The sequence below is a fragment of the Anomaloglossus baeobatrachus genome, chromosome 4 (assembly GCF_048569485.1).
Source record: "Anomaloglossus baeobatrachus isolate aAnoBae1 chromosome 4, aAnoBae1.hap1, whole genome shotgun sequence".
In the NCBI taxonomy this organism is placed as follows: Eukaryota; Metazoa; Chordata; class Amphibia; order Anura; family Aromobatidae; genus Anomaloglossus; species Anomaloglossus baeobatrachus.
In genome coordinates this window covers 683567007-683592086 of record NC_134356.1, presented here as the reverse complement: position 1 = coordinate 683592086, position 25080 = coordinate 683567007, and the positions used below count along the sequence as shown (strand labels likewise).

Below are 25080 nucleotides of genomic sequence, written 5' to 3'. Positions count from 1 at the left end.
CCACTCCTGTTATGGGCAATATTAGCAGCAACAAATAGGACAATGTGGGGGACCCACCACAAACAAACCCCCAACGTAGGTTCTGAGCGGGTGACAGAGCGTTCCTGACCACGTTTCATTACTTCTGCCACACCAGACAGGTTTTAACTCCTGTGGTAAATCTACTGGGGAGCACACTAACAAGGTGCTAACTATATACAGTGGTAGTCCTGATCACCCATAGTCCAGTGATCCAGTTGTCCATTTATAACACAAACACATTACAGTATTTTCAACGTTCAAAAAAGTTAACAAATTTTACATTTCTTTAGGTACTCTTTAAGGCATACTTATTTCTTGTCACCAGGTCTGCGGCTTCCCCGTTCAGGGCAGTCAATGTACCCCGGCACACCGTAGGTCAGACCCAGTGTCTGTGTCCCCTGGTCACAGGATGCAATGTTTGTCTTGCTGACTGGGGCAGATTCTCGGTGTGGTGCGCACTCCGGTGCAGCTTCCTCCAAGTGCTGGGTTTTTACATTCAGGGTGTACCAACCCCTTACGCTGGGAATACACCATTGCATCACCTGGGTACAGATCGCGAGCAGGATGACCCTTCAGCAGATGGGCTTCCACGTCTCGCCGGGAGACAAAGATATTTTTCACGAGACTGGACTCTCTAATAAAGCCCTATCCATAAGGGCACGACTCTCCGGCATCACCTTTATCAGGGACTTCTGCCACTTCTGAACAGTACCCACCTGGAGCTCCAATTGCCGGCATCCCACCCACTTCACCACCTCCACCTCTAGGAAGTCCGGGTCTAGGTCTGGTCACGATACGGGTGCTACTCCTGGACAGCCAGGGGAGCCTGTCGCTTCCAGACCGTGCCCCCGGTTGCTCCGGTTGCTGCTCGCCATGGCGCATGCTGAGTCTTCTGCGTAGTCATCCCATGATCTTTTACTTCCTGGGAAGGCGGGACTTCTGGACTCTTTGGTAAGTTTTCTTTCTCCTCTGTAGCTGTCCGGGCGGGTACGGCTTTTCGCGCCATACCACAACCAAGCCCACCAAGGGCGGATACACCCAGGCCACCTGATTACACATGGCACCTGTTCTTTTTCAATGGACACCAGTGCACAGTCCTTTTTACACAGTCTTTAAGGCGCACAGTACCCGTGGTAACGGGCATGAAATCCTGTTCGTAACACCAAGTTGACACGCCCGCATTCGGTCCGTGGGGCACTCTTTACCGGGCCGGTCCTTTGTCATGGGTGGGATGTCGTGGCAGCAAGACCCGGTTCCATGACCACGGCGATGTCGTTATAAAAAGGGGACTATTTACAAGGGATGATGATAGTTATTTGTGACGTCACCTGTGGTATTCATCCAGAGATAGCTGACACTGCAGGACGGGTCCTCAGGGACAGATGGTGATGCAGCTGAGTTGGTATAGCTCTCCACGGGTAGAGCGGAGTCCCCAGGGCTGTTGAGAGTAGAAGTCAGAGATGGCGTGGGTGCAGGCGAATAACGGAGTGACACAGATGCAGTCTCAAGGTTTTTACTCACTGTAGCAGGTTCCAAGGTAACACGATTATTCAGTGACCGCCTTTGGAGTGCTGGGTTCCACTGTGATGGGCTCCAGTCGATCCCGGGTAGTTCAGAGGTCAAAACCGGTGCACCCTTCTTATGTGGCTTGAAGCTCGATCCCTTGGCCCTCTATGGTCACCTACCAGTGGATTCATGTGCGGAGTTGGCTTCGGTACTAACTGTATCCTTAGCCTCCGGTTTTACTAGATGAGCATGTTTGGTTCCTCTGCTCTTGCCTAGGGACCGGATCCCCGTCTGCAGCCAAGTCCCTCCTCTCCAACGTGTCGTATGTGGAAAGAGACCATGGGGGTATGGTGCACTCCACATGAGCTGTAGGACCCTTTCTCTCCTGTGCCTGGGCCGAGCTGCACCAGATCCAGATTACAGGTGTTCCATCCTCCACTGCTCCTTCTTGACTCCCCACTTTCTACAGGCTGCTCCCATCAACTAGGCTCCATCCCCCAGCCTGGCCCCAGACTGTCACTGGGCCCTTACCATGGTCTGATGAGGTGTTGCTGAGTGAGAGCGTTTGTGTTTTGTGTCTACCAGTGGATGACCTCTTCCTTACCCAGGATGGGGCACCACACCTCTGGCTGAGATGCAGTACCTCTGTGGCGACTGAAGCTTCAGGGGCTCCACAACAGCACAGAATGTAATCCTGGCACAATGGAACAGATCTACTGACACACAACAACTGCTTCTGTGTAACCCAGGGATAGGGGTACTCAGATCCGGCCCAAGGGGTCACTTCTGAGGGCATCACGGGGGCGTGACCCGGTCTGTTATCCCAGGCACCAAAACAAAAGGATGATTATATACAGGGGAGATTTTGGTAAAGTTCGTGACGCCACCCATGGGTTGTGGTGAAGGTGGACACCACCGCTGCGGTTATGGGGGTACCCGAGGGCCGATGGTGATGCAGCGAGATGTTAACCCCTCCGTGGGTAGGGATGGTGGCCCCGGGACCTGTTGGGCTTTGTAGTGCAGGGAGATGGGCGGCTGTCTGAGGGCTGCATGCCCGGTTGGACCGGGGGATGTTGTTACTCACAGTTCGCTTTGCAAGAAAACTCACACAGAGTCAGGAATTAACCAGAAATTGCCGGTGTCCGTAGCCTTTGGTACGGAGGGTGTTCGGATCCCACACCCGGTACAGCAGGGCCCTTTCTCTCTCTGTCCACTACTATAGGAAGCCTCAACTCCTTGGCTTGGAACGGGGAGTCCACTCCCCAGTGACGATCCGGAGCCTGATTACTATGCCGGCGGGCCACTACCGTGCCCCGGCCACCTTGGCTCCTTGCCACAGCTCTACTCCTTTCAGCAATCCTGGAGCTCGCTTCCACACTCCATAGCAGCCGGGAGCTTTCACACTCCTGTCTGCTCTGCTGCCTCTCTTCTCACACTCTGCTGCACTAGCCCCTCCCCTGCTGCTCAGTTTAGCTCTTACACTGGGGGGGTGTCTGTCCTGCTGCACCGGTGTGGGATCAGGTTACCAAGGAGGAGAATGACCTGCACTTTGCTGGATTTCTGTAGGCTCTGTGACACCCTGGATTTGCCAGGGCGTCACACTTCACTCAGCAACACTGGAACGGGTACTGGGACACCACAGCCATTATTTGATTGTTTCAGGCTCCCAATGATACTGTCAGGTTGAGTCATTAATCCTGTGGTCCAGCCGAAATTTGTATGTTGAAACCGGATTCGTTCCGCTGAGTCGTCTTAGGCTGCTTTCACACATCAGTTTTTTGGCATCAGTCATAATCCAGCGAAAAACAATCTGGCTCCGGATCCGTTTTTGCCCCATAGTCTTGTATTAGCGCCACATGGTGTTGCGTTTCATCCGGCGTGCGACGGATCTGGCAAAATTTGTCTTTGCTGCCGCCAGACAGGACGCATCATGTATTGCCTCTTTCACACATCACTTTTTGCCATCATGCGCAATCCAGCGTTTTTTGGAAAAAACGGATCCGGCGCCAGATCCATTATTTCCATAGTGTTGTTTTTAGCCGGATTGTGCCGCATGGGCTTTCGTTTAGATCCGACGTGCGACGGATCCGGCGAAATGTGTCTCCGCTGGAAAATACGCAGCATGAAACGTTTGTGTCCGGAAAAAAAACGGATTGTGTTGGATCCGGCGCTGTCTGGTTTTTTTTTTACAATAGTAGCCTATGGGCGCCAGATCTGTCACCATCTGTAAAAAAACCGGAATCAGGCGACAGATCCGTTTTTTGTTTCTGGGCATACCCAGAACATATGTAAATTCACTTCTGGAAAGAAAAATTAAAAAAAAAAAAATTCTCTCACCGGAAGGGGAAAAATGAGACTGATCCATTTTTTTTGCCTGATCTGTCACATCAGTTTTGTCACAATCTGCGACAGATCCGTCGCATCAGGCACAATCCGCTTTGTGCCTGAAGTAAAAAAAAAAAGAAAAAGGATAGTTTTTTTGTTGAAAAACTTAAAAAACGGACGCCGACAGATCCGGCGCTGTCCGGCGTGTTGTATAATGGAAGCCTATGGGCGCCTGATCCATTGTAATACGGCAAAAAAAGCAATACAGCGACGGATTGTGCTTTTTAAAACTGAGCGTGCTCAGTATCACAATGGATCCGTCGAAAAACAGAAGAAGCGGATGGGAAAAACCTGATGTGTGAAAATAGCCTTATTTTCATCGATAAAACCCCTTTAGATTTGGCAATTATTAAATTATCAAAAAATTACGGTAAGTGCTTGTCCTCGACTTCCTACTAAAATGTTACAAATCGTTGGCTTCGGTTTTGCCGCATTGCTCTCTGCACATGGCACGATCAACACCTAGCCATGAGGTTTTGCATTGCAGCAAAAATCAGCACCGTACTCTCAGGCCATGTTCACACAGGCAGAAATGCTGCAGTTTTTCACAAACATGCTGTGTAGGAACATGGCCTTGGCATTAAAAAAAATAAAATAAAATAAAATATATATAATAATAATCTTTATTTCTATAGCGCCAACAAATTCCGCAGCGCTTTACAATTCAATATAATAAAAAAAACCATACTTTCTGTTGCAGATTTCTGTCCATCATCTGTTTTTTTCATGAAGAAATAAAAAATGCATCAAAAAACTTAGGTGTGAATATATCTTAAGGCCACGTGTTCACATAACAGAGGCTGTCTCCCCACAATGCATTTGGAAAGTGCTGTTGTCTTTTCATGATTTTCCAAAAATGATCCCAAATTGCAGCAAAAAACCCAAAAACCCTTCCCCTCTAACGCATTGTGTGAACACCGCCTAAATCCTGTTTTTTTTTGTGTGCAGAAAATCTGATGCAAAGTGGATGTGATTTTCTGTAGGACATTGGGGCACCGGGCATTTTTTGGTGCTTTCATGAGGAGGCGGGAAAAACTGTGTAAAAAAAAAAAAAAAAATACAATTGTGTTTTAAAGTGCAAAATCCCAGTGTTTGCACAATAAAAAGAATATATTAAAAAATGTGGCTTCAAATCTGCTCCAAAAGCAAAAAAAAAGTAGAAAATGCAATACAATCCCCGCAGCGAGCTGATAAAATTGCAGTCAAATGCAGTGGAAAAAAAAGCAGTGTGAACATGGCCTAAGGATTTTATATATATATATATATATATATATATATATATATATATATATATATATATAAATTATATATATATATATATATATACACACATATATATCTATAGCTATATATATATATACATATATACTGTATTTATATATTTATATATATATATATATATATATATATATATATATATGTATATATATCCCCGCAGCGAGCAGATAAAATTGCAGTCAAATGCAGTGGAAAAAAAGCAGTGTGAACATGGCCTAAGGATTTTATATATATATATATATATATATATATATATATATATATATAAAAATTATATATATATATATATATATATATACACACATATATATCTATAGCTATATATATATATATACATATATACTGTATTTATATATTTATATATATGTATATATATATATACATAAAAGGCTGCAGCATAATTTGCGTGAATTTTTGCTGCAACGTCATTTTGATCTCAGTGAGGAAAAACAAGTAAAAACACTATAAAAATTTACACCATTTAAAAATAAATAAAAAATAAATAAATAAATATGCACCACTGGTCAAAAAGTGGAAAATAGACAAAAACGCATTGTGCGCTGTTACTGTAAAACGCTATATTTTTTCGGCACAAAAATGTTGTCTATGTCTTGGGGGGGGGGGGGGTTTAGGCTATGTGCCCACGGTGCGTTTTTTCATGCTTTTCTGCAGCGTTTTCAACTCCACCTTTTTTAGTGCCCAAATGGCTGCATTTTGATTTCCCAGCAAAGTCTATGGGAAATAGGGTTTTCCTGTGCCCACCATGCATTTGAAAACGCTGCGTCAAATTTGCATGTTTTTTGACAAAAACCATGCGTTTATAAAAGCAGCATGTCAATTGTTTTTGCCATTTGAGGTGCGTTTAGATAACATAGAAGTCAATGAGAAACGGGGAGTAACCAAGAAACATCAAAATTCCAGCGTTTTACATGCTTTTTAGGTGCAGAAAACATGTGTTTTGGACTAGCAAAACGCATGCTTTTTGGCCATCAACAAAATGATTTCATATGTCCCTTTACACACATAATCCGACAATTAAATTAATGAAAATTAAGAATTTATTGCTTTTTTTTCAATAAATTGTATATTAGCGCTAAAATTTAATGAAATATGTCTGTTTTCATGATTAATTAATTAAATTAATTAGTTTATTTTTTTTTCTCTTTTTTTCACTGTGTTTGACAGATTAAACTTTATTTAGCAGTGTCCTGATGTTCAAAACGCATCTGTCAAAACGCAGGTGGAAAAGCATGCAAAAAGCGCTAAAAACGCGGTAAAAACGCATGCGTTTTTAGCGCTATTTTGTGGCCAAAAGCAACTTTCAATACATCAATTACTGCCAGAGGATGCGTTTAGAAATTCAAGGACCTCAACGCAACGTGGACACATAGCCTTAGGGCCCACTCACACTTGCGCTATTTTGACGCAAACGGGAAGCGCGTTACTATGGCGCGTGTGTGTGTCATGCAGTACCCGCTTGTGTCCACACGATGTCGCGCTTTCACTGTAAATAAATGAACTCTACTACATTAGTGACGGATTCCGTTTGCGTCGAAATAGCGCAAGTGTGAGTGGGGCCTTAGACGCAATCTCATAAGAGAAGTATTGTTCTGTTGTTCTGTTGCGATTTTCAAAAATTAAAAAAAAAAAAAAATGCACGTGTGTTGACAGTTTGACAAGGCATTAGAATTTGTGTGACCAACTACAGAAAATCTTCCAAATCTGGACGCACTCGTGACTTCATGTCACAGCGGTGGTAGATGACAAGTCACAATCCAACTCTACAGGAGATCATCAGATGCAATATCTAGACCGATACATGGACAATATCATCTTGGTCAAAGAGATGAGAACAAATCCTTGTGAGGCTCCACCTCAGGTGTGAAGGAGAAGGTGGCCAGCTGAGGGTAATGAGGTGGAGTAATGGTGGTGTGATGAGGAGGGTATAAAGCTCTGCTCCCTCCATCTTCTCCTTGTGTGTCTTGCTCTGCAGTCAGGATGGAGCTCTTGGGCAGGTGGAGGTGTCTACTAGTGGTTCTCTTCTATGGATCAGGCTTTACTAGTTCTTTGGTCAGGCACCGGCGCCAGTCAGATGCTTGGTGGAGGAATTATCAGCCTGGTCAAGGATCTTCTAGAAGACTTGGACAATCTGTACCTGGAGTGGGCTCTTCTAGAGGAAATCCTTGGTCCCAATCTAGATGGGACAACAGATATACTGGCAGAGACCATAATCTCCGGGACCTTGCACAAGCTCCATCCTCTGTCAGTGTTCAATGTGGTGAAGACAAGATGGTGGTGACTGTGAACAGGGACTTCTATGGGAATGGTAAGCTGGTGAAGCCCTCAGACCTGACCCTGGGCTCCTGTAGGCCTGGACAGCAGACCACAGATACTACGGTGGTGTTTGACAATGGCCTTCAAGAATGTGGGAACATCTTGGAGGTGAGCACTCAATATGACTGAGCTGTTGCTAGTATCTTTGTTGTTTTTGTGTAATATTATATATGGTAGGTCTTGGCTGGTGCTAGTCAGGTAAACCAAGACACCGTGCAATGAATCATATAGGACTGGTTACTTCTGCCAGGACTGTTATAGTTGGGAAAAAGGTGTAGAGGACTGGGTTTTGCTTGAATGCCTCAGTTTCACTGGTGAATCACAATTCTAAATATGGCTCAATATTGAGGAGCCAAAATTGCTGGCATAGACTTTCATTAAACAAGGTGTCCAATGTTATAATGGCTTTACTGTGGCTGTGATGGTAGAGAGCCGGATGAGACTACCTAGATTGAAGGGAACATATTGGCTTAATTTAAAGGAATGTTCCAATCTAACACTCCCCAACATGTAGTAATAGTGGCAAATGCCTCAAATTAGAAAGGGAGTCAGAAGAACTAAACTACCTATCTCTTGCTTCATGTTCAGGGCATTGCAGGATTTTGGGTATCCATGGTTATGACCGCATAGTCAGTTGCTCATGGTCATAACCATGGATACTGAAGTTCCTGCAATGCCCTGAAAATGCGGCAAGCGAGGTTTTTCTGATTCACTATGCTACCCTTCTAATTGGAGGAATATATGATCTACTTCTAATTAGGGATATTTACATATTTGTATCTTTCAAGTGTGGCAGCCTAGCCAGGTCGTCACAGATAACATCCAAACACCCCCACCCTCATTAGACAGGGACACCAGCCAAACACAATCCTTGTTGCCTCCCTCCAGTGACCTGATGTCCACACCAGGTGGGGCGGAGCTAAGCAGTTGGCTCCACCCACCAAGGAGTTCACAGGCCTGGAAGTGAGAGAACAGTTCAGGAGGTTGAAGTGAGAGGAGTGGAGTGTCTGGGTTTGTGGCCCAGGCACTAACAGCAAGGTTGGCAGATGGTGGTGGCCGTCTGCAGGAGTGGTGGAGCAACGCGTAACCGTAGGACTGGGAATGGGCGACGGCCCACCTGTACCGACCGGGGAGCGAAGTGAAGCCAGCACACACAGGCAGGGCCATCGGACCCCAACCAGGCTTGGAGCCGCCGACAATAGTCAGATCCGAATGTGACTGGAACCCAGGGGTTTCACAACAGCAAAAGTCTCGATTGAAGGCAACAGCCCACACCGTGAGGGTATACAGCTACCGCCTCACGCTAGAGACCCAAGGGCCAGCGCCTGCGGGCAAACTGGCTCCTCCGGTACCCATACACTGGGGAGCGGACTACCGTTGGGAATCCATAGTAGTCAGAAAGAGAACATCAAGGTGCAGGGAAAGACAGCCGCCATCACCTGTCCGGGGAGAAACACTGCAGCCGGCTGAGGGACCCATCCATCCAGCTGTTTTGGTTTACCGAGGACTTTGTACATTTCTTGCTGAGTGAGTACACCCGTGCCATCCCTCACCGCGCCATGCTGTCCCTTCAACCCTGCACCTCACCAACCCTGCCTCCCCGTCACTACATCACCAGGACCACCTACCCACGGAGGGGGAAAACGACATCCCAGCTGCTCCTTACCATCGCTCCCGGGATCCCCATCATCAGCAGCGGTGATCCCTATCTTCACCACGACCCGTGGGTGGCGTCACTGACTTAAATCCCCAAACAAACTACTCCTTTTCACTCACGGGCAAGGCGTGCCGCTCGAGTCCCCGGATCCGGCCCACCGCTCGAGCAGCAGCGCCGGACCCGAGCGTTAGTGAGCGCAGCAGCGACGGCGTCCTCCCCGCCCGCGACAACTTGGCGTCACGAACAGGATTGAACCCATCTACTTACCAGTAGAAGTGCGCCTTGTGATCGCCGCCGGCGGTGTCGAGCCGAAACATTTTGAAGCGCCGCCATCTTGGCGTGAATCTCCCGCTCGAGCATCTTCTCCGAGCAGGGAAGGCGCGAAAGCGAAGCCCCGCCCCCAACAAACGGAAGTGCTGAAGAGAACCAAGGAGGCGCGAGAGTGTCTGCCTGATGTAGCCGAAGCTATAAAAGTGGGGACGCCAGGACTCTGCAAACATAATCGGTTCCTGGAAGCAGCTTGCAACATGTCCGCACCATCAGAGGCCCGAATCTCTGGAGCCTGCCCCCGGGACGGCGGCTTGGCTGAACACCCAAGTGATGCTGTTGTGCTGCCGTAACCGGGTCCAAGTACGGAACCTGTTAGATCGCTGGACCGCTGAGATGGAGGAGCTGGTCGTGCGGGCGCATGAAATGGAGACCATGCTAGAGGAGCTGGTGAGAGACCCACACCCTTGTGTGCCTAGAGGACCGGCCGCTGCGGCTGAAGGATCCAGTCTACCCCTGGCCCCAGCAGGGCCCGACCCATCGCCTTTGCTGACCGCCCATACAACCCCACCCAGATCACCGTCCCCCGATGGAGGTGGCAGTCCGTGTTGCCCCGCCAGGGCCCAGAGGCCCGAGAGGAAGCCAGCCCATCAACCACTGGAGCAGGTAACGTAGACTAACCGGTAGCAGACCTCCCCAGCCGATGACGGGTCACTTGCCAATGAGGAGCCACGAGTCTGGGCTCAGCTGGAAATCGTTACCGGCCTGCCAAGTCCCACCAGTGGTTCCCTGGAGTCAGATGACAGCGGCTCGGGGGCTGACACGGAGCCTGTCTCGGAGGAGGAGGGAGTCTTCGGCTTGTATGACATGGAGGCCACTTACATCCCTCGGAGCGGAAACAATGGATACCGGGCAGCTCTTCCTCGTCGCGCCTGCCGTGCACTGGAGGGGCTGGAACCCGTGCTTCTGCACCTGGAGCCGGGTGAGGAGCACGAAAGTGAGCAGTAGTGGCAGCGGTCCTCCGTTGCAAGCAGTTGTCCCCTGTTGGGACCCTCAGCAGTTTAAATGAATGATTTTAATGAACCGTGACATTTACCTGATTGACTGATTATTTCAGCTGTTGCCGACAAGTTGTCCCCGGAGGGACCCTATGTGTTCTCAACCTGCATGAGAAACTACTCATGGACATGGCCGAGAACTGGCAGGCCACCCATGGACTAGTGGGCTTGTAAATAAGTTGAGGGTTTATATATTTTTTTTTTTTTTTTTTTTTCCGTTGGAGCCGCCTCCGCAGAGGCAGATTGGAGGAAGGGCCCGCAGCACAGCAGGCTGGGGCCTGGCCACCACCAGGACCGGTGGCCATCCTCCGGGGGTCAGGGGTCCCCCAAGGACGTGGGGTCCTCTGAAGTGACAGCCGGGTGCGAGTTACTGTACCCGTTCCTGCTCGGGCAGCCTGAACCTGGACTGGGGTCAAGGGGTGCTGCCCACTTCATAGGGGCAGCATCAGGGCTAGGTTGCTTGGGTGGGAGAGCGGAAGATTGACGGGTGTTATAACATTTTTAATATGTGCAACGTTTAAGTGTCTTTACAAGAAATGCTTATGTTTGAAATGTTTCCATGTTGATTTACCTTTTTTAAAAGAAAAATAAAACCAGTGATGGACGGGCAGCCCGCGGACTGTCTGCAGTTCACCAAGGGGGAATGTGGCGCCCTGGCCTAGCCAGGTCGTCACAGATAACATCCAAACACCCCCACCCTCATTAGACAGGGACACCAGCCAAACACAATCCTTGTTGCCTCCCTCCAGTGACTGATGTCCACACCAGGTGGGGAGGAGCCAAGCAGTTGGCTCCACCCACCAAGGAGTTCACAGGCCTGTAGGTGGGAAAAGTGAGAAGTTCAGGAGGTTGAAGTGAGAGGAGTAAAGTGGAGTGTCTGGGTTTGTGGCCACAAACCCAAACAGCAAGGTTGGCAGACGGTGGTGGCTGTGTGCAGGAGTGGTGGAGCAACGCGGAACCATAGGACCGGGGATGGGCGACAGCCCACTGGTACTGACCGGGGAGCGAAGTGAAGCCAGCACACACAGGCAGGGCCCTCGGACCCCGACCAAGCTTGGCGCCGCCCACAATAGTCAGATCCGAATGTGACTGGAACCCCAGGGGTGTCACAACAGCAAAAGTCTCGATTGAAGGCAACAGCCCACACCGTGAGGGTATACAGCTACCGCCTAAGGCTAGAGACCCAAGGGCCAGCGTCTGCGGGCAAACTGGTTCCTCCGGTACCCATACACCGGGGAGCGGACTACCATTGGGAATCCATAGTCAGAAAGAGAACATCAAGGTGCAGGGAAAGACAGCCGCAATCACCTGTCTGGGGAGAAGCACTGCAGCTGGCTGCGGGACCCGTCCATCCAGCCGTTTGGTTTACTGAGGACTTTGTACCTTTCTTGCTGAGTGAGTACACCCGTGCCATCCGGCACCGCGCCACGCTGTCCCTGCAACCCTGCACCTCACCAACCCTGCCTCCCCGGGACCACCGAACTCCCCTACCCACAGAGGGGGTAAACTACGTCCCAGCTGCCTCCTTACCATCGCTCCCAGGATCCCAATCAGCGGTGATCCCCATCTTCACCACGACCAGTGGGTGGCGTCACTGACTAAATACCCCCCCCAGCAGCAGCGCCGGACCCGAGCGTTAGCGAGAGCGCAGCAGCGATGGCTTCCTCCCCGCCCGCGAGACAAGCTTAGCCAAAGCTAGTCTAGCCGTTCATCACACACTGGCTCAAAGCTGAGTATGAATGCACATTCCTAACTGTTGTAAAGCAATCCAACCCATAGGACTAGATATACAAGGAGTTTCCCTTGCCTAATTCAATCCAGACTCTGACCACTAATGGTGGAGATATGGCAATGGATCAGTTTGCCTGAACTATTTATTTTTTTTTATTTTTTTGTAACTTTCAGACCTAAACTGAATTCTGACAGCTAAGCTGTCATCTTGTCTGTTATAGTCCCACCAGTGTCTAGACCCTGCATGGAGTGGTCTTCCCCTATTTTCATAAACAGATGTAACCTTTGAGGTTTCTTTACAATGAATCTACAGATCTCTTCAGACCTACTGAGATGCAGCAGAAAAGGGAGCTAACCTACTAATCTTCTTCCAGATGACTCCAGACTGGCTGATCTACAACTCCAACCTGCGCTACACCCCTACCTCTGCCAGCAATGTGCCCATCATCAGGTCCAACTCTGCTGTGGTTCCTGTCCAGTGCTTCTACCCAAGGTAAGACTCTAGAAATGACACATTTGAGGTGCTTGGACTAATCAGATATTCATTGCCAGGGGTCCCCCAAAGCTACTAGTTAGTTAATAAGACCTCTCAAAAGTTGGCCATACTGGTGTAAATGCCTCCAAATTTCCATGAGGTGATGACCAAGCTGACCAAAGCCAGTGCCATGACGGTGATCCTTATCAGGCTGAACTCCCATCTTTGACCTCTTCAGATACGAGTATCCATGTTTGCTTCATGGATTTTCAATATGCTTGCAGATCAAGGCCCCAAACAAATCTTTGACTTGTGTTGGACCTCAATGGTAGAATGTTGTCGGAAAATGCCTCTAGGATTATTTGACAAGCTTGTGCTTACTAACTAGTAACTGTTAAAAGGTTATCTCCAGACACTGACAACTAACCTAAATATTATTCAGAGTTGGCTTTCTAGTCCTCATGTCTATCTTTTCTAGACATGGTAATGTGAGCAGTAACGCCATCAGGCCAACGTGGACTCCATTCAGCACCACAGTGACCTCAGAGGAGAGGCTGGCTTTCTCCTTGCAGCTCATGACTTGTAAGAATATTTTCAACACTTAGGATAATGGTGCAAAGTCTTGGGTCTATTTAACTGGTATTTTCTCTTCAGCTGACTTCAGTGCCCCCAGTTCGGTACTGGTCTTTCAGCTTGGTGAGATATTGCATATAGAAGCCTCTTTGGATATCCAGAATCACGTGCCAATGATCCTGTTCGTTGACCGTTGTGTGGCCACCATTACACCAGATGTGGACTCTAGACCCAGTTATGAACTAATCTCCAACAATGGGTGAGTTACTTCCATTAATTCTGTACAAGACTCCAAGGAACCAAAAACCTAAAACTGATCTGTTTCACAGGTGCTTAATGGACAGTATGGAAGAAGATTCCTCCTCAGTCTTTGTTTCACCAAGACCTCAAGCCAACAAGCTCCAGTTCATGGTTGATGCCTTCAGGTTCACTGACAGTGCTGCTTCTACGGTGAGAAATTGTCCTTGATGCATCCTAGTCATAGATTCAACCCACAACTGGCACAAAAGCTACCAAGTGTCATTTCTTGGGTTGCTCAATGCTATATTTGTCCTAAAAGACCCATTAAGCTTTTGATGGGATCTGTGACGCCACTTATGGTTTCCAGCTAACATAGGAGCCACCGCTGCATGAGGTGTCCCCTGGGGCAGATGGTAGCACAGCTTGGTTGGTGCAGCTCTCCACTGGCAGAGCTCAGGCCCCAGGGATGTTGGGAGTAGTAGTCTCCTGCTGCAATGCAGCTATGGTGGGGGTAGGGTGCAGGAAGGATTGGAGGACACTTGATATAATCAAGTTATCTAATCAATTAAGGATTACCACCTCTGGGCTGCCGGGCTCCAGCCGATCCCGGATAGTTCGGCGGTCAGAGCCAGTGCCTCCTTCTGAGTCCTTCCTACTTGCACTGTGGGTCCCTGCGGCTTGAAGCTATGCTGTGACCCGCTGCCTTGTGTTGGCTCTGGTCCTGTTCCGTATGGCAGGGAGTGAGTCCTTTTACTGGTGCCCCTCGGTTATCACGGCTCCTGGCTCTAGTATGCTGCTGTGCTCCCAGCACTGTGGGGGTCAGACTTAATCTTCTGCCCAGTGGATTCTGCTGGAGGGACTTGCAATACCCAGCCTAGGGTTCTGCACCCTGTTGTGTGCACTCGGTCCTTGGGGAGCAATGGCGCAGCTCTCTCCCCAGCGACAATCTTCTCTCCACCTTGTTCGCACTTTGACACTGTCCCTGGCTGGTCTGTGTCTTGCTCCACCTCTGGGTTGCTGAACCAGTTGGCAGGAGCTCCCATACCTTGTGGTGGCTACCTTAACCCAGTCCCGGTGGGAGGGCAGTGAGTGTTGTATGGATTGTGGTGGTTACTGGCAATGACCTCTTCCATACCCCAGGATGAATACTGCACAGTACCGTGTGGCGATTGAAGCCTCAGGGGCACCACACTTGCGTTTCACTTTATTTATTTATTTTTTTTTCCCCAGTAGCTAAATAGAAACTAACTCCTGTATCTTGTTCTCCTAGATCTACATCACCTGTACCCTGAGAGCTGCTGAGATCAACCAGACCCCTGATCCAATGAACAAGGCCTGCTCCTACAACAAGGCCTCTAGAAGGTAAACGCTTCCAACACAATAACACATCAGACTAGTGTTGACCATCACACAAGATAGTGGCTGATCATTAAATGTTTGGGACATTTTGACTGTCTCACTCTTAGTTGGTCACCTGTGGAAGGATCTAGTGGGATCTGCCAGTGCTGCACCACTAGGAACTGCGCTACTGCTGGCGGCCAGAGATCACAATGGGGATCGTCCTTCGGCAGGCAAAGGGGATTTGGGAAGAGAGATGTTGGTGAGTCGGGTAGACTTTTGACAGGTCTCTGAAGACACACAAATGTAGATTTTACAGACATGCAGGCTAAAGTCTAAAGAACACTTTCTGCCCAAGTGACTTTTGAAGTCAACCAAACCCAAAGGTTATCCCTGTAGTCAAGATTAGATGCACGCTAACTGTCTGTGTATACTGAGGGTTGGAGATGCTTTCAATATTTTTTTTTTTTTTTTTTTTTTTTTTTGTAATCTTGACAGATTCTCATCTAGAGGAACATGGCCTGGCCACCCTGGGTCCTATTCTAGTGACTGGATCCAGGACTAACAAGGTTACCGGAGCAGGAGCCCTCCAAGCTTCCAGGACGGGTGCAGGACCTGAACCTCTACAGCTGTGGGTGCTGGTGGCCATCGGATCTGTCACTTCAGTAGTTGTTGCTCTTACTGTGGCTGGAAAATGTCTTCTGAAAAGATTTTCCCACAAAGAATCTGTCTAAAATAAATGCAATTTGTATAATCCTTCTCGGTCTTCTTAAAATATTTGAGACTTGGCAACAATCTCTGGGTTGGCTCAGTCACTGTTTATTCATGCCGGCATCACTTACACAGGTCAAACTTCTGTAGGAATCCTATATTCTAAAAATATATATTTTGTGCTCGCAACTGAAGGGTAAAGGGAGTCTTCCACTTCTCAGTTAAAATCATAATCCACAGGAGCTGGTATGGTGTGATGTCTCATACACTTAAAGGGATGGTCTGAAATGCAACTAAATTTCATTCTAAAGCTCTATCTAATTAGTGCAGTAATGTCAGCTATTTTCTCTTGTGAATTCCAGTGTGTGTGCTAGAATACTGAAACTAAGCACCTTCAGAGCAGTAGGCATAGACTGCAGTCCCTGCCCCCTCCCTGAGATGAAGAATCATCAGTAATGCTAATTTCTGGGGTTGCTTTTGTGTTATTGCTCTGCCCCTCCCTGAGCTGTACAGTGTAATCTGCAGTGACATGCCGGGCCTGTGAGGTTACCAGGCCGCAGTTTCTGGGATGCTGCGGTGGCATGGCTTGGTTCAATGACCCCAGTGGCTTTAGTCAAAGCAAAAAGGGGGGTAATTATTATTGACGCCACCTGTGGTACTTGGCCAGAGAGCTGCTGTAGGATGGTACCTGTGGGGTAGATGGTGACGCAGCTTGGTTAGTATAGCTCTCCACAGGTAGAGCAGGGCAGATGGGGTAGTAGGAGGCCTCCTATGATCTTCTGGAGCAGCACCACCACTGCCCCTGCCCTACCCCCCCCCCTCCCCACCCACCCACCCTCCTTAGGATTAAGACTGACCCTTATTTTCTCCTATATTCCTCCTCTAAATTTGAGGTGCGTCTTATAATCCAGTGCATCTTATAAAATGAAATACGGTATATCAAGATCTGTAAATTGACAAACTTATCACACGCATTGATCTGGCCCACTGTCTTAAAGTGTATGCACATAGATAAATCTACGTGTGTTAATAGCAGCCAGACAGCACACAGGAGCCGAACGCAGCGGAACCGCAAGAGCCAACGTCAGTAATTTTAGATTATAAGGTTATGCCTTCTGACTGAGCACTCCTTCCTACCACCTTTTATATTTTTTTTTTTTTTTTTTTTTTTCTTTTCCTATTAGTAGGCACCTACCTGACCAAATCAGTGTAGGCTTTTTCAGGTAGAGACCCAACAAAAAGATACGCCTTGACGTTGGCTAATGAGCACACAAGACTGTGATAATGCAGTAATTGTAACTAGCAGTTGGATGCTTGGATGGGCGCGACTCGCCTTTCCAAGTATAATGGGAGTCAAACATTTTTCCATAAGATTTCTTGGAAAATTGCTTGAGTCCCCCATTGACTTTCATACTCCCCAAAACACACCCATCCGAGCTTCCAACTATTAAGACCCAAGCACCCGAGCATGGTAGTGCTCGCTCATCACTAGTTACAAGTACTGAGTGCCGTCCCTGCACCGGTCGACCCGCTCGGATTCGTGGGGGTGATTACTCATGGCTCGAGGGTCTCTGGATCAGGGGGCTAGGGGCCACACTCATGGAAAAGGGGGTATTTACAGGGGAGATATAGTTCGTGACGCCACCCGTGGTGTATAGTAATTGGGAGTACTGCCGTTGAGAGTACCCGGGGTGATGGAGTGGGGCAGCAAGATGACATTACCCTCCACAGGTAGGGGAATGCCCCGGGACTCTGGATGGTGAGATGGGTGCAGGGGGAGCGCAGGCTCGCTGGTTGCAGGAGTTAATCAGGTACTCACTCAGAAATAAAGCAGACTCTGACAACGTGGTAAACAAAGTCTGACTGCCGCTGCCCTCTAGGGGGAACTCGTCCGGGTCCTGTTCCCTGCAGCACTGCCTTGTGGTCCATAACCTGCCTCCTGGCACATTAGTTTTAAAGTGTCCTTTTGTGGCCCATCAGCTTGGAGCTTTCCAGGCCCTGCTTCCCACTATGGCTAAGTGAAGGAGCCTGCTCTAAGGTGCTCACGCTTGGGATGCTTGTTTAGAACGCCCTATGCCCCTCGTTGCCTAGTGCCCCTGATTCCTGAGCTTCGTGGGAAGTCCAGAGGCCCTGTCCTCCGCAGGTTAATTGCCAGGTCACCTGAAGCTCCTAGCGTCCCTGTACTCCATCGTGCCTTCGGAACCTGGACCGGTGATAGGACCAGGCTGCTGACCGTCCTCCAAGACAGGTACCAGGCACCTAGCCTCAATCCCCTGCGACAGGGGGTTCGACTCTTCTAGGTCCAGACCAGTCTGCAACCTAGTCTGCTTCACCCCTGGGAGCTCCAACTGCCAGCTTCCTCTGAGCTCCTCACAGCTCGAGGGCTACCACTCAACTGACTTATCACCTCCCACATCCCTGCCTGACCCCTAGGTGGGCAGCCCTATTCCAGCTTAAGCTAACCACAGGTGTGGTGCAAAGTGTATCTAGGAGTTTATTTTCTGGTGGAGGCAGTACTGCAGAATGGAGACCCAGAACCATGGGGGGGTTGAATCCTGCATGGGGAGAGAAAGATTGTGCAATACCCTGTTACGACCTGAATAGTCCAGGGGCATCACATGAGTGTGGCGCCCTGGACTAGCCAGGTCGTCACAGATAACACACAACAGACCCCCCCCCCCCCCCCAATTAGACAGGGACACCAGCCAAACACAAAACCCTTGTTGCCTCCCTCCAGTGTCTGATGTCCACACCAGGTGGGGTGGAGCCAAGCAGTTGGCACCACCCACCGAGGAGTTCACAGCCCTGGAGGCGGGAAAAGTGACAGTTGAGTGTTGGAGTTTGAAATGAGAGGAGCAAGCACTTGGGTGTCTGGGTTTGTGGCCCAGGCACTGACAGCAAGGTTGGCAGACGGTGGTGGCCGTCTGCAGGAGTGGTGGAGCAACGCGGAACCGTAGGACTGGGGATGGGCGACGGCCCGCCTGTACCGACCGGGGAGCGAAGTGAAGCCAGCACACACAGGCAGGGCCATCGGAGCCCAACCAGGCTTGGAGCCGCCAACAATAGTCAGATCCGAATGTGACTGGAGCCCCAGGGGTTTCACAACAGCAAAAGTCTCGATTGAAGGCAACAGCCCACACCGTGAGGGTATACAGCTACCGCCTCAGGCTAGAGACCCAAGGGCCAGCGCCTGCGGGCAAACTGGCTCCTGGCACCGGTACCCATACACCGGGGAGCGGACTACTGTTGGGAATCCATAGTAGTCAGAAAGAGAACATCAAGGTGCAGGGAAAGACAGCCGCCATCACCTGTCCGGGGAGAAACACTGCAGCCGGCTGCGGGACCCGTCCATCCAGCCGTTTTGGTTTACCGAGGACTTTGTACATTTCTTGCTGAGTGAGTACACCCGTGCCATCCGTCACCGCGCCACGCTGTCCCTGCAACCCTGCACCTCACCAACCCTGCCTCCTCGTCACTACATCACCGGGACCACCTACCCACGGAGGGGGAAAACAACATCCCAGCTGCTCCTTACCATCGCTCCCGGGATCCCCATCAGCAGCAGCGGTGATCCCTATCTTCACCACGACCCGTGGGTGGCGTCACTGACTTAAATCCCCAAACAAACTACCCCTTTTCACTTACGGGCGAGACGTGCCGCTCGAGTCCCAGGATCCGGCCCACCGCTCGAGCAGCACCCGAGTGCCGGACCCGAGCGTTAGTGAGCGCAGCAGCGACGGCGTCCTCCCCGCCCGAGACAACTTGGCGTCACGAACAGGATTGAACCCATCTACTTACCAGTAGAAGTGCGCCTTGTGATCGCCGCCGGCGGTGTCGAGCCGAAACATTTTGAAGCGCCGCAATCTTGGCGTGAATCTCCCGCTCGAACATCTTCTCCGAGCAGGGAAGGCACGAAAGCGAAGCCCCGCCCCCAACAAAGGGAAGTGCTGAAGAGAACCAAGGAGGCGTGAGAGTGTGTCTGCCTGATGTAGCCGAAGCTATAAAAGTGGGGACGCCAGGACTCTGCAAACATAATCGGTTCCTGGAAGCAGCTTGCAACATGTCCGCACCATCAGAGGCCCGAATCTCTGGAGCCTGCCCCCGGGACGGCGGCTTGGCTGAACACCCAAGTGATGCTGTTGTGCTGCCGTAACCGGGTCCAAGTACGGAACCTGTTAGATCGCTGGACCGCTGAGATGGAGGAGCTGGTCGTGCGGGCGCATGAAATAGAGACCATGCTAGAGGAGCTGGTGAGAGACCCACACCCTTGTGTGCCTAGAGGACCGGCCGCTGCGGCTGAAGGATCCGGTCTACCCCTGGCCCCAGCAGGGCCCAACCCATCGCCTTTGCTGACCGCCCATACAACCCCACCCAGATCACCGTCCCCGATGGAGGTGGCAGTCCGTGTTGCACGCAAAAGTCCCGATTGAAGGCAACTGCCCACACCATGAGGGTATACAGCTACCGCCTAAGGCTAGAGACCCAAGGGCCAGCGCCTGCGGGCAAACGGGCTCCTCCGGTACCCATACACCGGGGAGCGGACTACCGTTGGGGATCCATAGTAGTCAGAAGGAGAACATCAAGGTGCAGGGAAAGACAGCCGCCATCACCTGTCCGGGGAGAGACACTGCAGCCGGCTGCGTGACCCATCCATCCAGCCGTTTAGTTTACCGAGGACTTTGTACATTTCTTACTGAGTGAGTACACCCGTGCCATCCGGCGCCGCGCTGTCCCTGCAACCCTGCACCTCACCAACCCTGCCTCCCCGTCACATCATCGGGCCCCGGGACCACCGACCCCTACCCACGCAGGAGGAAAACAACATCCCAGCTGCTCCCTACCATCGCTCCCGGGATCCCCGTCACCAGTAGCGGTGGTGCTCATCTTCACCACGACCCGTAGGTGGCGTCAGGGACTAAATCCCCCAAACCAACCATCCCTTTCACTCACGGGCGAGGAGCGCCGCTCGAGTCCCCGGTTCCGGCCCACCGCTCGAGCCACCGAGCAGCAGCAGCGCCGGACCCGAGCGTTAGTGAGAGCACAGCAGCGGCGTCCTCCCCGCCCGTGACATGAGCACCCGAGCATGGTAGTGCTCACTCATCACTAGTTACGAGTATTGAGCACCCAAGTATGGTAGTGCCCGCTCATCACTAGTTACGAGCACTGAGCACCTGAGCATGGTAGTGCCCACTCATCACTAGTTACTAGTATTGAGCACCCGAGCATGGTAGTGCCCGCCCATTACTAGTGATCGTTGGATCAAGGTTGACTTGTGTGTCGCCTGGGGACCAGGGGGTACTCAGATCCGGGCCACGGGGTCACTTCTGTGGGTATCACGGTAGCGTGACCCGGTCTGTGATCCCAGGCTCCACAGTAAAAGGGGATTTGGTAAGGGAGATTGTCCGTGACGCCACCCACGGTTGTGGTGATTGTGTGGACACCACCGCTGCTCTGTATGGGGATCCCGGGAGCGGTGACAGGGAGCAGCTTTGTTGTTATTTCTCCCCTCCGTGGGTAGGGGGTTAGTTGTCCAGGGGCCTGGTGATGGGGTAGGAGTGGATGGCAGGCCGGGTGCGGGGCCTGGTGAGGTGCAGGGTCGCAGGGGCAGCGCTGTGCCGCACGGCACGGTGGTACTCACTCAGCCAGAAATCAGGACACAGTTCTTAGTAAAACACTCGTCTGGATGGATGGGAGCCCACAGACGGCTGCGGTTGTTGTTTCTCCCCTGACCCAGTTTGGTGTAAGTCCTTTCCTGCACCTTCCGTACACTCCTCCTGCGCTCCGGCTTCCAGCTGTCTCCCCGATTCAGTACCGGTGGGCCACCGCCCAGCCCCGGCTACCTACGTTTCCACCAACTGTCTCCCCGGCTCCCTGCAGACGGCCACTACCGTCTGCCTGACTCTCTGCTGCACGAGGGCCCTAGGCTCCAATCCTAGGCCCCAGTCTGCGTCTGCCTCTCTGCAGACCTCCTCTCTCCTCCTCCGCCTGAACCTGACTGGGCTTGTTTCCTGCCTCAGGCCAGCTAACTCCTGGGTGGGCGTCTCCATCTCCTGACTCCGCCCACCTGGTGTGTCAGTCTGGGCCCGAGGAAAGGAATCAAGTTTCACTGGGGATGTCTGCTGTGAAACTGGTGGGGGTGTGTGTGTGTTGCTATCTGTGGCCCCTGGCTTGTCCAGGGCGCCACATTCCCCCTTAGCAAAATGCAGACCGTCCTCGGGCTGCCCGTCCATCACCGGTTTTATTTTTCTTTTTTTTTTTAAACTGCAAAAGATTAAAACATTAAACACAAGCTTTTTCAATCTTCCCACAACGGGATGCACATTACTTTAACGTTGCAACAACAATTAACACTTTTAATAATGGCAACGTAACGGGTCCTTCAGTCACCCACCCAAACAACCTGGCCCTGATGCTGCCCCTAAGAAATGGGCAGCACCCCTTGACCCAAGTCCAGAACCAGGCTGCCCAGATAGTTAACGGGATGGGTGCTTCGCTGCTGTTGCGGCCGGGCGGATTGCCGGAGCCGTCGTCCTCTCCGTCGCGGCCGGGATGGAAGCCGGGACCGGTGGCAGGGCAGTGACGATGGTAAGACCTGGGGACCCCAGGTCTGGGCCCTCCCTCGCAGACGCTGCGAGCTCCGCTACCGGTGACAGGGGTAACGGGTCGGTCGGGGCGTTGGCCGCGGGCACAGGCACCGAGGTTTCAGTGGTGCCGGACGGACGGGACATCTCGTGCAGCGGTGTTCCAGGAACCAAACACTGGCAGAGTCCTGGCGTCCCTGCTTCCACAGCCGCGGTTCACATGCGGCCGGACGCCATCCCGTCCCCCTTAGCTTCTTTTTAGCACTTCCTTCTTCAGGGGGCGGGGCTCCACTTTCGCGCCTTTCCTGCTCAGGGAAGACGCTCGAGCGGGAAATTTTTCGCGCCCAAGATGGCGGCTTTGCAAAACTTTCAGCCGGACACCTCCGGCGGTAACAAGGCGCACCTCTACCAATCGGCAGAGCAGTAGGATCCTGTTCGTGACGCCAAATGTGTCGCCCGGGGACCAGGGGGTACTCAGATCCGGGCCATGGGGTCACTCCTGTGGGTATCACGGTAGCGTGACCCGGTCTGTGATCCCAGGCTCCACAGTAAAAGGGGATTTGGTAAGGGAGATTGTCCGTGACGCCACCCACGGTTGTGGTGATTGTGTGGACACCACCGCTGCTCTGTATGGGGATCCCGGGAGCGGTGACAGGGAGCAGCTTTGTTGTTATTTCTCCCCTCCGTGGGTAGGGGGTTAGTTGTCCCGAGGCCCGGTGATGGGGTAGGAGTGGATGGCAGGCCGGGTGCGGGGCCTGGTGAGGTGCAGGGTCGCAGGGGCAGCGCTGTGCCGCACGGCACGGTGGTACTCACTCAGCCAGAAATCAGGACACAGTTCTTAGTAAAACACTCGGCTGGATGGACGGGTGCCCACAGACGGCTGCGGTTGTTGTTTCTCCCCTGACCCAGTTTGGTGGCGTAAGTCCTTTCCTGCACCTTCCGTACACTCCTCCTGCACTCCGGCTTCCAGCTGGCTCCCCGATTCAGTACCAGTGGGCCACCGCCCAGCCCCGGCTACCTAAGGTTCCACCAACTGTCTCCCCGGCTCCCTGCAGACGGCCACTACCGTCTGCCTGACTCTCTGCTGCACGAGGGCCCTAGGCTCCAATCCTAGGCCCCAGTCTGCGTCTGCCTCTCTGCAGACCTCCTCTCTCCTCCTCCGCCTGAACTTGACTGGGCTTGTTTCCTGCCTCAGGCCAGCTAACTCCTGGGTGGACGTCTCCATCTCCTGACTCCGCCCACCTGGTGTGTCAGTCTGGGCCCGAGGAAAGGAATCAAGTTTCACTGGGGATGTCTGCTGTGAAACTGTGTGGGGGTGTGTGTGTGTTGCTATCTGTGGCCCCTGGCTTGTCCAGGGCGCCACACTTGCATTGCTTCACTGATACCAATTTTCACCTCTAGGTCTATCTCGATACCATAGAGTTATCCTCTACTTCTGATAGAATAGGACTATTATATACGGGGCGTTGGGGTTAGATATATTGAGGTTTCTAATTCTATAATGCGTTATCTAGCCAATGGGTATGGAAATTTATCCTATAATTTGAGTTTATACCTTTTGGACTCATCTCCCTAATTTTCTATTAATTTCCATGGCCTCAAATCTTGAATATATTTAAGAATGGCGCCTCTGATATCCTGGTTTCTTAAGCAATAGATTAAAGGGTTGAACAATGGAGTCACCAGCGTGTAGAGAACAGACAGACCTTTGTTCAGATTTATGGAATTATCTCTTGGTGGAAATATATAGATCGATGACAGCGTCCCATAGTACGTGCAGACGATGATCAGATGGGAGCTGCAGGTGGAGAAGGCCTTATGTCGCCCGGTGGTGGATGGAATCTTCAGGATGGCCCGAATTATTGAAACGTAGGAGATCACAATAAACGTGAATGGTGACAAAACGATGGGAAAGGCCACCACAGCGGTGGCAACGTCTACTGAAGACGTACTGGAGCAGGACAGTCTTAGGAGCGGAGCGATATCACAGTAGAAGTGATTGATGACGTTGCCGCTGCAGAAGTCCAATTTTCTTAGGGAAATGTATACAACAGAGGACATTGTGAAACCCAAGAACCAGCAGGAGGTGACCATCTGCAGCTGATGGGTGAGGGTCATAATGATGGTGTAGTGTAATGGTCTGCAGATGGCCACATGTCGATCGAAGGACATGGCTGCCAGCAACAAGCACTGGGCGATGGTCGGGACGCCCAATAAGTAGAACTGAGAGAGACACCGGGCCACCGATACCTCTCCTCCTCCCACCAGGATCAGCCATAACATATTGGGCACAATGTTACTGGTGAACATGATCTCTGACAAGGACAACTGGCTGAGGAAGACGTACATTGGAGAGTGGAGGCTGTGGGTGACCCCCACCAGGACAATCACCAGGAGATTGGCAGTCAAAGCCATGATGTGGACCACCAAAAACAGAGTGAAAACTAAAATCCGGAAGTTGTGGAGATTTCCAAAGCCCAATAGGAAAAATTCTGTGATGGTTGAATGATTTCTCTTGTCCATTCCCTGCAGGACAAAACATCAGAGACTATGAGGTCAAAGAAATAAAAACTGCCCCAAAACTGGATGTACTGGTCAGGAATCTTCCATTGTCCCTCCTCCTGCCTGCAGCAGGAGCCTCTCCCTCACTGCTCAGGCAAGAACAGGAGACCCAGCACAAAGACGCCTGCCACCCACAACAGAGGAGACCAGAAAGAAAACTCCTGTGTGAGATTTATAGAAGATGGCTTCATTGCAATGACTAATTTTAGTCGCGTGTGAGAGAATTGTGCGCAGTGAAAGTGAATAATTACAGGAAACACTGCGCTGAACATACACAAGTGCAACTCAATAAATCAGAATATCATCAAAAAGACAATGTATTTCAGTAATTCAATACAAAAAGGGAAACACATTATATAGAGT

At 50.9% G+C, this 25080-nt stretch overlaps 2 protein-coding genes across 2 annotated transcripts; one reads left to right on the top strand and one right to left on the bottom strand.

Annotated features, from left to right (window-relative positions):
- The first annotated feature begins 7188 nt into the window (after positions 1-7188).
- LOC142302144 (zona pellucida sperm-binding protein 3-like) lies at positions 7189-15597 on the top strand. The gene is made up of 8 exons (XM_075343228.1): positions 7189-7632; positions 12612-12730; positions 13191-13294; positions 13367-13544; positions 13615-13735; positions 14796-14887; positions 14992-15125; positions 15362-15597. The coding sequence occupies exons 1-8, from the start codon at positions 7189-7191 to the stop codon at positions 15595-15597; spliced, it is 1428 nt and encodes a 475-aa protein (XP_075199343.1).
- An 8130-nt stretch (positions 15598-23727) lies between these two features.
- Positions 23728-24678, bottom strand: LOC142302824 (olfactory receptor 11A1-like). The gene has a single exon (XM_075343933.1). It carries the CDS (start codon positions 24676-24678, stop codon positions 23728-23730), a length of 951 nt encoding a protein of 316 aa, XP_075200048.1.
- Between the last annotated feature and the right edge of the window lie 402 nt (positions 24679-25080).

Bases quoted from the DNA above. Each gene is read 5' to 3' on its own strand.
- LOC142302824 (XM_075343933.1), bottom strand. From the start codon at position 24,678: ATGGACAAGAGAAATCATTCAACCATCACAGAATTTTTCCTATTGGGC.
- LOC142302144 (XM_075343228.1), top strand. From the start codon at position 7,189: ATGGAGCTCTTGGGCAGGTGGAGGTGTCTACTAGTGGTTCTCTTCTAT. The intron at 7,633-12,611 runs GTGAGCACTCAA...ATCTTCTTCCAG, and splicing joins AATGTGGGAACATCTTGGAG to ATGACTCCAGACTGGCTGAT. The intron at 13,545-13,614 runs GTGAGTTACTTC...TCTGTTTCACAG, and splicing joins GAACTAATCTCCAACAATGG to GTGCTTAATGGACAGTATGG.